Source organism: Apteryx mantelli, chromosome 1, assembly GCF_036417845.1.
Source record: "Apteryx mantelli isolate bAptMan1 chromosome 1, bAptMan1.hap1, whole genome shotgun sequence".
NCBI classification, from domain to species: domain Eukaryota; kingdom Metazoa; phylum Chordata; class Aves; order Apterygiformes; family Apterygidae; genus Apteryx; species Apteryx mantelli.
The window spans coordinates 36,052,735-36,067,363 of record NC_089978.1 but is presented as its reverse complement, the minus strand read 5'-3'; the positions used below and the strand labels follow the sequence as shown (position 1 = coordinate 36,067,363).

Sequence of the window (14,629 nt, the reverse complement as noted above, 5' to 3'; positions counted from 1 at the left end):
TGACTACTTCAATCTATTTATTATGCAAAATTCTTGTGAGGGAAGGAATGCATATTTTACAAAGGGGAAATTAAAACACAGAGAAGCAAAAGTGATTTCAAAGGTGAACTTTATGTTGGAGCAGAACTTGATTCCTGTTTTCCTAACATCTAACACAGGATCATCCTGCCTGTCTCTGCTGGATACTAAAGATGCAGAAAATGGAAAAGAAAGATAGCATAAAATGATGGCAAAACAAAAAGACAAAAGGCAGAGGTTAAAGTAGGTGAAGATGGGGAAGGGGAAAAGGAAGTGAAAAGGAAAATCAGAAGACAAAGCTACCTTTGATATTAACTAATTAATTGCCACATTTTCATTGGTATCAGCTAGCAAATAGGTACAAATTTTTGACAAACAGTATGCTACAATAGTTGCAGAATTTTACACACTGGGTATGAATTATTCTCACAACACTCAGCAATCTGATATGAAGTAGATAATGACTTTCTACATCAGAAGAAATATTTGTTTATCCTGAAGCAATAATACACACTAAATTCTGTTTGCTCTTCCTGTAAGACAAGAGGCTGCTTTAATCAATAAATCAGTTACCTAGGAATAGCAATGTATTTGATTTTCTTTGAGTTGAGATCTGTTACTTCCAAGTATCCAGCAGTTTGTGGAGGAGTGACATCTGAAAATCAACAAACATGTTATTTTCCTGATGCATGATTAACTGGTTATTGAATTTGCATTTAGCAGATTGAATTTAAGCATTTCATTATACAGTACCTGTCAGAAAATGATAAACTTTCACATTCAACACAGGAATGTAACTTGCAAACACTGAATTGTTTTACTATTCTGATACTGAGCGACTAGGCAGGCACAACTGCAAAAGAGCAATCTATTTGTACAGCAGATGTCAAAATTACACCCAAATATAGTCCTACTCACAAAAGCACCAAGCAGGTGTTATTGCAATGCCTAAGTCACCGCTTTTTTCTGTCACAGAAGATAATGTCAGCTGTATGTCTGACTTAAAAAGTGTATTGAGGAACATTTCAAAACTGTGTGCTTATAATTCCCACCTGAATACTAAACCAAGTGCTTTTGCCTTACATTGAACCACTTTTCTTGCACGTAGATTCTCAGTATGCAAAGACTTAAATAAATTTATAGTAAAAAGCCCTAGACTATCAAGCATTTACTATTTAGTTTATTAGAACATTTAATGATTATTTATTGCTAATACTATGCTTCCTCCCTCAGAAATATAGGAGAGAGAGTGCCTGTGTGTGTGCATGTGTATGTGTGTCTGTCTGTCTATACTGGCTTTTGCAGACAGGTGAGCCTACTCTGCCTGGGTGCAGAAGGGGCTTTCAGTTAGGAGCTGGCTTTCACCTGCGTGGAGCAGGAGGACTAAGCCTTGCAGAAGGGAAACCAGAAGACTGAATTACACTGCATGATATGGATACAAAATACCACTCTCAATAGATGAAACTCTAGATTTTCATCTGGAACAGCATATCTTTCACTTACTTGAGCTGTAGGAGAACCTGTTGTTACCTGCAGAAGTATGGGTGCTTGCATACAGCACACACATTCAAACAAGTAAAGAATAACCCACAGGAGCACCCTAGGCTAGCTACAGTAGCATATATGCTGACCTTATTGGTCTTTCGTAAAAAATATAAATATCAAACACAAAAGAAGTAGCAAAAATGGTGGAAAAATTACAGGTTTGTGGGTGACACAGCACTTTCTGGTTTGCCTAGATTGTATTAGTCTTTATAAATGTGCTCTCTCTCTAGGTGGTAAATGCAGAATAAAATGCACATTAAATTCTGATGAAGATCCAGAACATGTAGATGATACTGAACAAGAAGGGGTAGAACCATAAAATAAGAATTAAAAATTACTTTGATAGATTAGAGAGATAACACAAATCAACCAAATTAAATTAGGAAAAGACAAAGGACTGCAGAATAGGAAGCTAAAGAAAGCAAAAGCAAATGTTTAAATGCAACACAGGAAAAACTGCCCAGGCCTCAGTATGGCAGTCAAAGATCTTACAATGAACAACATACAAAGTACGAATCAATGGTGCTATGCTGCTGCCAGGATAGAAAAAAAAAGTCAGGCCTTATATTAATATGAATGTATTAATATATATATTACAAATATGTAACATGTAACAAATATGCATATATTAATATGATCTAAACAAGTGTAGTGACTATTCTTCTTTTGCTGAGGCCTGAGGGAGAATACCTCTAGGTATTCTATATAACTATATGTTTCCAGCACAGATGTCTAGTTCTAGACATCAAACTTAAAGGAAAATGTAAACACACAAGATAATCCCAGGGGTGACAAAGAATGCAGTGAGAAGTTTTGAACAGATGGACTGTAAGGTCAAATTTAAGGGATTAACTTTTTGGTCTAAAAAAAAAAAAAGGACTACAGGAAATAAAACACACATCCCATAGTATTTAAAAGACTTTCATAAAGAGGGCAGTATTACCCTGATGGGGTGAAGGTAAGATGAATAATTCAGCTTCTTTTACAGCAAAAAAGACTGGATACTATGAAGAACTTTTATAATACAAGGAGAGCGAAGCATTGCAATAGGCCCCTCAGGAAAACTTTAGAATCTCTTTCAATTGAGGTTTTTAAGATAAAGGTTTGACAAACATCAGTGAAGAAGAGTCTAAACATGTGTCATCCTATTCCTATACAAATAGATGGACTAGATGACGTATTGAGGTTATTTCTGTAATTCTGTGTGTTACACTACATGTCGTTCCAGTAACTAACAGAGAGTATACACTCAGTAATAGTCTGTTATTTTAAATTCATATATGGAGACTGCTGAGAAGCAAAGTAAATATTTGCCCTCAAGTAGCCCTCATTTCTATAGCCTTGTTTTTAGAGTAAACATTAATATTTACTTGTTGGATTCTGCCATGATCTTGTCTGAGTTTATACTCTGTGGCCATATATTTATCTGGCAGTCTTTGGGGAAATTATTACTTGTTATAGTTTCTTTTTCAAACACAACTACTACCCTAGTTTACAGTTCCAATAAAACATAAAGGAAACAATTTCTTTGCTTGTTGTTCCTGGAACAGCTTTGGTAATATGTACTGGAGTGTGCTAGAGTTTGGCTGAGTACTTTGAATTATTAATAGAAATGGAAGGCTGTGTGCCAGAACTGACCAGTTGTCCAAGAAGATGGGGAAAAAAGCCTGACAGATACGCAAACTGAAGCAAGAACATTAAACAACTTCTCAAAGCAACATAAGACGTTAGTGCAAGAACACCAAGGGACTGCCACATGCTCAATTCTATGTAACATGATGCCTTTGCTTCACTATATCATCTCCCAGGAGAGGATCCAAAGGCTTAAGAATGAAGCCTTATACAACTTATTTGTAGGTAAATAACTATAGGTTTCCAGCACAGAAACAACAGCACAGAGGAATTGTCTATGGGCCACCCTTGAGTTACGCAGCACACAGGAATGGGCAATACTCAAACCTCCAAGGCTCCATAGCAGTATGCTAAGCAGCTACTGGTAGCAGTTACATTTACATTCAATTAAATAGTCTGTGAATCAGTAGACTGAGAGGCAAACTTCAGAGGAAACAACAGCCTAGCAGAAGGGGTTGCAAATATTGGATCCCAATCAGGCACAGTAAAAACTTGTATCTTACAATCTCACCTTCCAAGTGTGTCCAATGAATGCATATCTCTCTTTCCTTCTCTCTTCCCTGTTTTCACTTGGAAAGATTTTGGACTCATGCCATGAATTTAAGAGCACAACAATGGCAATACTAGGTCCCTCCAACCTAATATCCTGTCTCCGAGAGTAGCTAGAGCTTGAAAAGCATAAAAACTGGGCAAGCATATTCAGTATTTTCCTTCAGTCACCAACCAGTTCCAATCCAGGAGCTGGATGCAGTACCTATATTTTTATTTCTATATATTTGGTAACCTCCCATGAATTTGTCAAATATTCCCAAGGATCCATGCTTCTGCATTCACAACATACTTTGGCAAGGGGTTTCACAGGTTGATTCCTTCTTGTGTGAGAAACCACCTCTTTGTGTTTGTTTTGATGATGTTCCTACTAGCTTCACCTGCTGCCCCCTAGCTCTGGTAGTGACAGATTGTAAAATTATTGATTTTTCCATATCTCCATGCCATGTGTGATTTTGTAGAACTCCACTATATACCACTTTATTCATCTTGTTTCTACATTCAGGAGATTTGGCTGATGCAGCTTTGCTCATCCTTGTTGCCCTTGTCTGAACTTTTCCCAGTTCATTTATCTGCCACCTTGAGATGGGGGACCAAAATCACACAGCACTAGATTCAGAACAAGAATGGATTTAGACAACAGCACAAAGAATTTCTGTCTTTTTTTTTTGCTCCTCCCCTAATAATTCTTAACATTTGACTGCTACTGAGATTTGAACTGATATTTTAATGGAACTGTCTATCATAACTCCAAAATCATGCTCCTGAGATGTAATGGTCACAGACCATCGTTTTAGATGGGGAATTAGGATTGATTTTCTTCCTTCACGTATATTACTTTATATTTATCTATACTGAATTTCATCTGCCATTTTATTGCATAGTCAGCATTATAGTCCTATAACTCTTCACGGAGAACCCATTCTACCATGAATAACATCCAGGATCATCAGCAAACAGTGTCACTTCATTGTTCGCTCATTTTTCCAGGCTTTTCATAAACATGCTGAGTAGCAGGACTCCACTGGTAGTTCCTTCCCCATGGGGAAAACTAACCATGTACTGAAAAAAGAAATATGTCTGAAATTCTGAAAAAAGGCTGAATAGAAAACCTAGAGTCCTGCTCAGGTCTAATTTAATCATATCAGTAAGGTCAAATTAAACATGATTCAGTTAGGATCAATTTCTGCAATTCATAAATTCAAAAGTGATTTAGAAAAAAAAATCAATGATAATGATCTTAAAGAAAGCCTGGAATCTTTCAACTTAAACGGCCCCAAAGCACATTACAAACTATACCTCATAAAATTTTCTATAAATTTAAAGCTATCAATCACTATTCACGAGAAAATTTCACCACACTTGAGGGAAAAAAGTTAATATCTTGTTCAGTTGATATAAACGAAACTGATCTGTCAGACAGAAGCCAATTCTCAGACAGAGAATTTGCTCAGGTCACTGGTATCCAGGCTTCTTCCCTTCATGAAAAATGTCCCCTGGCTTTTAATTATATCACTCTAGTGTTATAAATTGCTAATATGACACAGCAACTTAAAATGTTTTTATAAATACCTCCTTAATGATCTCAGTTTTAGGTTGCGTTTGGAAGCACTGTATCTCTCCTTCCCTCCCAAATTAATGAACTAATTCAACAAAAGCTTAGAAGATTTCCTTTCTGAATTCTTATATCATCCACTTCAGTCTGCCTGCAAAAAATTAACCCAGTCTGATCATTTAATAGTTTATGAACTATGACAGGATTACAGCTTGAGGTGGTGTAATTAGTTTGAAGATATTGATGCTAATTCTGTTTTATTCAGTTTAAACTTTTCAAAAGTTAACCCTTCCTTTGCAAATCTAGGTAACTTCGTTTTTCTATCCTGTTTATTTCCTTGATTTTGCTTCTTTAGTCAAGTAAATATTTTCAGCCAACTATTTTTCTATCCTTTTTGTAATAAATTAAAAGGAATTCTCTACAAGGGAAGTTAATCTGTGTTAAATGAGGGCAGATATTTTAAATTGTTTATTTCTGAAAAGTGGGTTAATTTAGAATAAAACAATTTATTCTACGATGAAGAGTTCATATAACACAAATCAGGAAAAGATTCTTGTGTTGATGAATTCAAAAAAACTGCCAATCTACCACAAACAAATATTTCAGATTTTTTTCTGGTAGTGATCTTTCTTTGGAGACTTTTAGAGGTAATTAATGCAAAACTCACAAATTCTGTGATTTGGCATTCATTAGGACATTTTTAGTCACTCTGGCTAAAGAAGGTAAAGATACAATGGTAACAGAAAGCTTGACAGAGCAGCATAAAAATGTCTGAAGGTCCATAGCCTACACCTGTTTCATCAGCCTACACCTGTGTTCATCAGGAGGACAGTTTTGCTATACATGAATGATGCTCATGCTCTTGAACACGAGAAGAACTAAAAAGCCTGGGTCTCCTCAGTTTGAAGAGAAGGCCGAGGGCAGAAGTGACTGAGGTTTACAAAATCATGAAGGGGATAGGTAAGATGAATGCAGAACTGTTACACACCAAACCCTGCAATGCTAGAAGGAGGGGCACTTCTGTGTTCATCACAGAGAGTAGCGAACTTGTGAACTTGCTGTGGAGACAGACGAGTTCAAAAAGGGACCAGACAAATTCATGGACAACAGGTCCATAAAAGGAGATTAAAAGCCTGAGGCTGGGATGTCCCCTCCAACATCCCTCATAAAACAATTGTGAAGGCTGAGGAAGTATGAGGGGAAAGAAACTGAAGAAAGTGGCTGGGCTCACATGCACTCCCTAGTTAGCCTCTCCTATTGCCCAAGAGGGCAACAGAAAATTGAGCTAGACAATTGGTTTGACAAATAAGGCATTTCTTATTATTGTAACCTGTGTGCCTGTGTGACACCAAGCAGAGATTGGGAATACTGGTGCAGATTCATTGCTGAACTGTCACAATTACATTCCTGTAGCTGATTCCCAGTGCGAGCAGAGTGAGATCCCATCTACTGGAATACTCACAGTGTAGGCAGCCTATTAATTCCTCAGAGGTATAATTTAGCATGTTTAGTAAGGTCTGAATTAATTTTAAAATTAGCAAAATGTGTGTGACTACTCTATTTTCTCCTCAGATACTTGTTTCATAATTCCTTAAAAATGCTTTGTAAAATTTCATGAGTGATTGCAGTTTAAAAAACAAAAACAACTGTGTATAGTCGTTGCAGTGGAAGTATATGAACCTCTTACCTTTTGGGTAAATGTCTTTCAAAGGCACATCTCCGGGTGCTAAAATTCTGACTATTTGATTAGAAGCCAATAAAGTTACACAATTGGTTTGTTTTGCAGCTCCTGTTTTCCTCCGGGCTCCATAATAAAATGGATCAGAAGGAGAAGCATGTCTGCGACTCAGAGAGGAGTTTCTTTTCCAGCTATACACTTCACTGGGAGACTGCAAGAGAAAAAGATTCTGTTGAATAAAAAGTTTCTGTTATTGAACCTATGAACAAACTTGTCTTGATGAGTTCCACTTCACATTCAATTTCAAATCAAATGTAGCTACTGTAGTTACTTCTCATGTCACCACAGGACAAGGAAAAGACCTGGATTATTTTGTCATTAAAACTACCTATAAAGGAGTGACAAACAACAGACCACCTATACTAGCTTCAGTAAGTCAGGCAGATGATTTGGAGTTGAATCAACACTTTTTTTGTATCAAACCAGGAGCAGGAAGCATTGAAATAGACTCATCTGGAACCAAACTATATAAAAGGGTTTAATATAGTGAACTATTACTATAATCTAAATTCTCATTATTCTAGATAAATGCAAACAGATATTTCAGTCTTGAATCCCAAAGTAGACACTAAGGCTCAGATTCAGCTCCATGTTCAGAGACATAAATGTAGGTATCTACATGTGAGCCAGATGCTTCATCTCCCAATCAATAGGGTCTACAGAGCAAATCATCTGATTTTAATACCTTTACATTTGGTCAGCTGAGCATTGCTACTATAAATAAGAGCATGGATACCTTGCTCATATGTAAACACCTACACCATCAACACCTAAACTTAGGGGATTTAGGGGTCTGAATATGGAGTTTTTTTCCACCCCTAGCATTCACCTTTAGCATTCTTTCTTCAACATTCACAGTTAAACACATTAAAACCACAGTTAAAAGCACACTGTCTGGAAAGACAGGGCCCCAGTCCTGAGGGGTGTAGCATCTGTAGCACTCCCTCTTCTAGGCTGCCTCCTTTGCCTAATAATGAACTCACAACTGTTTTTTTAACATACACATGAAATAAGGAGCAAGTATAATCAATCTGGTAATATAAATCTAAATCACAAAAAAATCAAAAACTAACTGCAAGGACACAGAGAATGTCTTACTATATATGGTATTTTCATGAAATATTTGGATTTCAGAGTATTTTTTTCTGTCATTTGGCTTTTCCAAAATTCATTCTGGTTAATAGTGAAATTTTCTAATTTGCACCAACATATTATGCAAACATGACACACAATCATTTATTCTATAAACATCACCCTCTTTATGTATCACTAAATAGTAAATAAAAATACATTGAAAGAATTAAATGCACCTCTTTTATGTCCTCTGTGTTTATCTCCACTCCTTGCTACAGCCTTAGTCAGTAAACTGTTAAGTTTCACTTTCCTTTCTGGTCCTTTTCTATTTATGTCACAGGATTTTTGGAAACAGAGTGAATGCAATTACATGCAGTATTTATACTTAATCACAACAATAAATAGTGAAGGGGGTTATAGCCTTGTTTCTTCTTCTTAAATCCAGAGTCCTGATAAATGCTGCACACTGAGCAAAAGTTCACACTGAATAGTCCAAAATGACTATCATTTTTCTGAGTAGTTATATTTAATTAAAAAATCTATCAAAGCACATTATTTATAAAATATTCCTCTAAACAGCAATATTTGAAATTTACCTACAATGAATTTTGTTTACACCGGATATTATGTTGCCTGGTTTCTTTTATTTTTTCAAACTCCTCTGAAGTCCTTTTAGATTAGACTATCGCAACAAATAATATACATTCCACAAACTGATCATTTACTGTCATTCCCTTCTTCCTCCACATCATTTGGTGAACAGGTACTTAATTGGTTACAGAACAAATGAGATCATATTACTTCATTGTATAATAACGCTGAGTATTTACCAAGAGGTCTGGGAAACCAATAACAATAGTAGCATAATTATGTTCATCTGAGAAAATCCTGTTGGGGGAGCTGATCTTTTGTCCCACAGCTGCACTGAGGTTTTCTGAAGATAGCTGGTCACTTGAAACTGCATGTGGCACACACAGTTCTGATGCTAAACAGGGAAATTAAACAAAATGAAAATCATTAAATCCAGATGTGCAATGGGAAACAATATTAACTCTATGAGTGCTGAGCACTAATCATTGCTATTATTTTGAACATAAATTTCCTAAAAAGCAGAAAATTTGATTATACCACACTATAACATAGAAAAAAAAGGTTAGGAAATAATGTTATGTTTGTAAAGTTAAGTGCTTATATCAGGAAACACTAGTTTTGTAGTTGCTTGTAACACTTAATTTTGCCCTCTACTATGCAAATGAGGGAGGAATACTGTGGAATAGAACAGCATGTGATCATATCATTAAAGATTGCTAGCAAGCAAATGCACGAAGAGGCAAAATGTAGGTTTGCACAGGTAAGTGTCAATTTGACATTTCTTGGTGACTGTCTCTGGCTTTGCAATCAAATATTTATGTTATTTGTAACAGATTTACGGTAATAATGGTTTAGTTTTCTTTCTTTTTAAGCTAAGGAAAACCAACTTTTATTCTGTGCAAATGTAACAACACTTTACCTTGCCTCAAATTATCAACACAGTCAGAACCCAGTATCTTTAGCTCTGCAGCATACACTGCTTCTCTTGAATCAGCATGCTATCTCCTTTACCTGGCAGCAGGAGAAAATCTTTCTTCCCTCAGAGGATGAATGGGCTACTGGTTTGGGTCAGTGGAAAACCCAAACTGGTCTACATTTTCTTAATTCCTCTCCATGAGTTCTGCCTCAAGAGTGAGAACAGGCTGAAGATGTTACATTCTGGGTTTGGTAAATGATTTGGAAAAAGTGAAGAGGGAATATGATGACTTTTTATATTGGAAGATTAAAAAAAAAAAGAGGATAAAAATAGCACGAAAAGCAGGCAGCTATTAATTGCTCACAAATACTTCTAGATTGGAAATTATAATAAGGTTTCTACCCATCTGAGGATTAACATTCTATTATGGTTTCTAAATAAGGTAGTAGGAGGAAGGAAATTACTGCTTTCTGATGGAGTTTGATAAGCTGATAGAGTAAACTGTACAACAGATAAAAAGGATCCTGGGTATTTAAGCAGTGATAAGTCCTTGGTATTCAATTTGTTGTTGTTTGTGTAAAATAAGCCTTATTTGTTGTTTGTCAATAATATTTGCTTGTATCATGTTTACACTATGTTAATCTTATTCTTCATACTTACGTTTGTCTGCCACAAGGACCAAGAAGAAATTTTTCCCCCTTTAATACATATAAAGTGATTTCTTTATTTTTCCCCTCTCTCTTAGACACACTGTGAATAGGCCAAAGCCTATAAACTATTAGGTAAGATGTACATATACTCTAGTGGTATTAAACCAGGTAGACTAAAGATTTTGTGTACCTTGACCAAATGCTCAGGGTTGAAATTGCCATCAAATCTGAAGGTAGACATGTTATCCCATTTTCTTACAGCGCAGAATGATGACCATTGGCGGTTTCTGCCTTTTTCTGTAGCATAAAACATGCTTCACTTTCTAGCGTCATCTGTGAATTTCAGTGAACAAATCTCCCCTATTTTATAACACAGGTGTGATGGCTTCAGCCTTCTGCACACTTTTATGAACTGTGGCTTTTGCTCTGTATTAAGAGTATGCCTATTATATGTTTGGGAAAATATATTCTTACATATTTTGGGGTTGGGAAATGTCTTCTAGCTCGTCTGAGTGTGTAGAGCACACCTACAACAGTGTACAGACTGGACTCATCAACATATTTCATCCCTTCTATTCCTATGTTCTAATTCCTGCCTAGCTGTCTTCTGTTCTTTTCCATCCTGTATCCTTGTAGCTCTCCTACAAGTCCATGACTGAGGCTACTAAATGTTACAATGAAACAAAGTTATTTTATTCAAACAGCCTGAAGTTTGAGCACAGAATTTGTCATGCTTTGTGAAATATTATTATTAACTAAACATGATAAGGGGAGGAAAAAAAATCAGGAAGAAGGTTACTCAGACCTTTAAAGTAAAAGAGCCTTGTTTGTGCAGCTGCAAACACAGAAATGACAAAAAAAAAAAAAAAAAGAACAAGTCAAGCTTGCATTCAATACCTGTTGTTAAGCCAAATCCCTTGTCAGCTGGCTCTTCACTCAGTGCATACAGCTGGCAGACCTCACTGTCTTCAGCTTCCATATGGGCACGCTTGGTTAAAAGAAATTTCCTGTAAAGGATACATGTTTATAATAATTCCCGATTAAATCTGTAACTCTAAACAAGGACTTTAATTTTCTGAAATAACAAAAACATTCTATGTTTATATAACAAGGTTATCAACACCTTTTCCTAAAACTAAATATGATTTACCAAACATCTGTGAGATAGGAGAGGGTGAGCCAGCCAGAGGCAGATTTGCCTTCTGGTAACTATTTACACACTTTTATTTGCTGCGCAAGTATATAAAAGTAAGAAAGAAAAGTATTATTTCTTTCATGTGACTATGAAGTAAAGCAAGCAGGCACTAATCCTGGACTATGGGGCTGTATTTTCAAAGCTAAGTCCACTAACATTCTCATTTCTAAAGATCAACACCACCTCTTAAAAACAGAAATTAACATGCACACAGTCAAACCTACTCTAGATTTTCAGAGGCATATATTTAGATAGGCATATCCTTTGTATTTTTTACTTTGCATGCCTACCTGCAGTTTCACCAAATCTGCATCTGAAACACCAACTGTACGTGTCTAGCCATTCATGAAAGCCAAAAAAGCAACTTTTGTGTCTCTCTTGTGAGATACCTGTGCATGCAAACATTGATCTGCATGTTCAAATATTCATAATTTATTTGGTGCTAATACAATACCTGGCACCACATGGTCTGAGACCAGAAGTGAAGCTCCTGAACATAACCTGAACACAAACAAGAAATAATACCATAAAGAAAACCAGGCTTAACTGACCGATTCGTCTGGTTTTCCACCAACAGCCACCGATCTTCAGCCACCAGGAAAACAGATTTGAGATTGATTGGAAGTGAGATGGTATGAGTTTGACCCTCCAGTACATCCAATACAACAAGGTGGTTTCTGTAAAATTGGAAGCCAAGAAAACAATAATTAGATAGAGGTGTACATGAGGAGGTCTACTAAAAATCAGTATAATAAAAGCATAAAATTTAACTCTCACCCTTCTTCTTTGTAGAACACCAGCCAGTTTTTGTGTGAAAACTCTCGGCACATTTTGTAGTTGTTCTGTATAAAAATATGTCATACAGCAGTCAGGGTTTGTTAGATCAATCTCAGAGTGAGTTTTTCTCACTCCTTTGAAAGTGTACCACATTTTTCCTTTACTTAGAATCATTCACTACATTTATTATGTCTCAAAATGCTATCTATCCCCCCTTGTCCCAAGTCATATAATTGCATCATAATTGAGTTTGTTATTTTGAACATAATCCTTCATAATAAAATGTTCTGTTATTCCCAGTTCTATTTCCAAAGAGGGATTTTTTTTTAAAGATACATATCCTCAGACAGTATGACTTATTTATATATCTATCATCATTCCATAACTGCTATTTTCTGTGTAAGGCATTTAAATATACACAGGAGGAAACAATTAAGTGCTTAGGCTCTAAAAACAGTAAGAGAAACCATCCTGGAGCAATTTTTCCAATATTGAGCTTTAAGTGCCAAATTAATTTGGTATAGTATAGCTAGGTGCTACTTCTCACCGTCTCTTCCTTGCTGCTCCACCAAGATATTTTCTTGGGAGTCTCTTGAGTATCTGGTAAGAGCAAAAGTCGGCGAAGGGCACCATTGTTTGTATCCAGCAACAACACAACGTTACTCTGTAAATGGAAAGCAGATCTGTGTTCATCTCAAGCCCATTTAAGAGACCACATCAAATCTATATGAAGCACCTTTGCAAATCTAGCAACCTAAGACGCTTTGAAAAGACAACATGGATTTTGCTGGGAAATGTAGGCTGAATGCTCTTGGATCATTTGAAAGTTGATGGATAAATTTAACTGAACAAGTAAATACATGCTAAAGGACTGGAATTATATTTCCATTTTTCCATATTCTTTTATCTTACAGCTCACATTAATTTTTGCATAGGCTCTAGAAAGTGGACTAGTACAGCTTACATACCCAAGCTGTAAGTCACCTACAGCAGCCATTAGCAGTTAACTACAGGTAAAAGACATATCAGTTTTGTTCTGCCATGTTACTAAAATATTTAGCTTCTGTTTTTATATGTTTTCTTAGCATTACTCTGAAACATCCATTATTTATATTATATACTTATACATAAAACTGATGAGAGAAGGAATGGCTCAGTACTTCTCTCATAGCTAATACTTCAGATACCTAGGAGCTTATTAAAAATCCTGGTATGTGAAAATCCTTCTATGAGCTGCACCCTCAGACAGCTGACGGAGTGTCAGAGGTAGGATGGCTGTTGGAAGACAGAAGGATGACTCTAAAGGATCAAGATCCAAAGCAGACAGGATATCAAACAGTGACATGGGAGGGTCCTTCACATATCACAAGCAAAAATATGATACGCTAAATTTTGTTGTTCTGCAGATTTCTCAGTTTGTTACTCAAAGTCCCAGGCTCCATACATGCTGTCACACGATGGGGACAGCTATCAATACTTCCCCTCCCCGCCCCAGGGTCACACACTGGGAAGGGATCACAGCATTTCACTGAGGCTCTCCCTGGCTGCCGTACAGTGTCACAGCTTGTCTCCAGCTCTGGGAGCCACATGTCACACAAAGCTGGCTAACAAGCTCATCAGCTACGTTTAAGGTGCCGCAGCCATGTCTGGGGTGTATGGCATGGATGAACGCACCTGATAAACAAAGTATGCAACTTGACATGTTGCCAGCTTGTTTGTAGGTTCATTTAAAACATCTCTTTTTACAAAGTACCACAGCTGCTCCTAATGTGTTTAACCAAGAATTCAAGAGAACAATCATTCAGGGCCAACCTTAACTGCACCAAATGAAATTTAAAAGGTACAAAAGCACAAGTTAATAAGCCTTAGGATGAAATTTTTGTTTGTCTTTCAGGGAAATGTTAGGTTCTGCAAGGACATTAGGTTCTGCAAGGACTTATTAAAAGCAAGCTGTCTACGTATAACATCTGCAATAACGCACGATAGACGTTAAGGGAATAAAACATAAATTCCCACAAATTCTCCTAAATAAAACAGATACAAGCAATCTGAGTCACAGTGTTTTTGTTCTTTTTGGGTACACTTCATACTTTCACTAGGATTACTTGAGAGAATTAACTTTTTTTCTAATAATGACAGTCATTTAAAACTAAATATGGTAAAGCATTTAAAATATTGCCATGTTATTTGCAGCATTTGGGAAATTCAGCTGGAATTTAATACTTCTAAAAAAAGCAGTTTGCTTATGTATTTCAAACCAAAATTACAGAAATGTGGTTCAGGAAAAAAAAAAAAAGCAGGCATTTGCTTTGGATTTTGGTTTTCTGCCATATTTTATTTATATAGTTCTGCAACTGCACTGCTGAACCAAAAAAACGCATTAGCCTTC

The 14,629-nt window shown here is 36.3% G+C and overlaps 1 protein-coding gene across 4 annotated transcripts in view; it reads right to left on the bottom strand.

Moving 5' to 3' along the window:
* The window catches only part of VWA8 (von Willebrand factor A domain containing 8), a 194,192-nt gene that overhangs the window by 47,275 nt on the left and 132,288 nt on the right, over positions 1 to 14,629 (bottom strand). For all 4 annotated transcript variants that reach the window (XM_067292461.1, XM_013948313.2, XM_067292475.1 and 1 more), the window contains exons 30-36: positions 12,788 to 12,904; positions 12,241 to 12,305; positions 12,015 to 12,140; positions 11,166 to 11,275; positions 8,942 to 9,096; positions 6,987 to 7,188; positions 592 to 673 (exon numbers count right to left, since the gene is read on the bottom strand). In XM_067292461.1, coding sequence (XP_067148562.1) covers positions 592 to 673; positions 6,987 to 7,188; positions 8,942 to 9,096; positions 11,166 to 11,275; positions 12,015 to 12,140; positions 12,241 to 12,305; positions 12,788 to 12,904 — 857 coding nt within the window. The remainder of the gene's footprint in view (positions 1 to 591; positions 674 to 6,986; positions 7,189 to 8,941; positions 9,097 to 11,165; positions 11,276 to 12,014; positions 12,141 to 12,240; positions 12,306 to 12,787; positions 12,905 to 14,629) is intronic.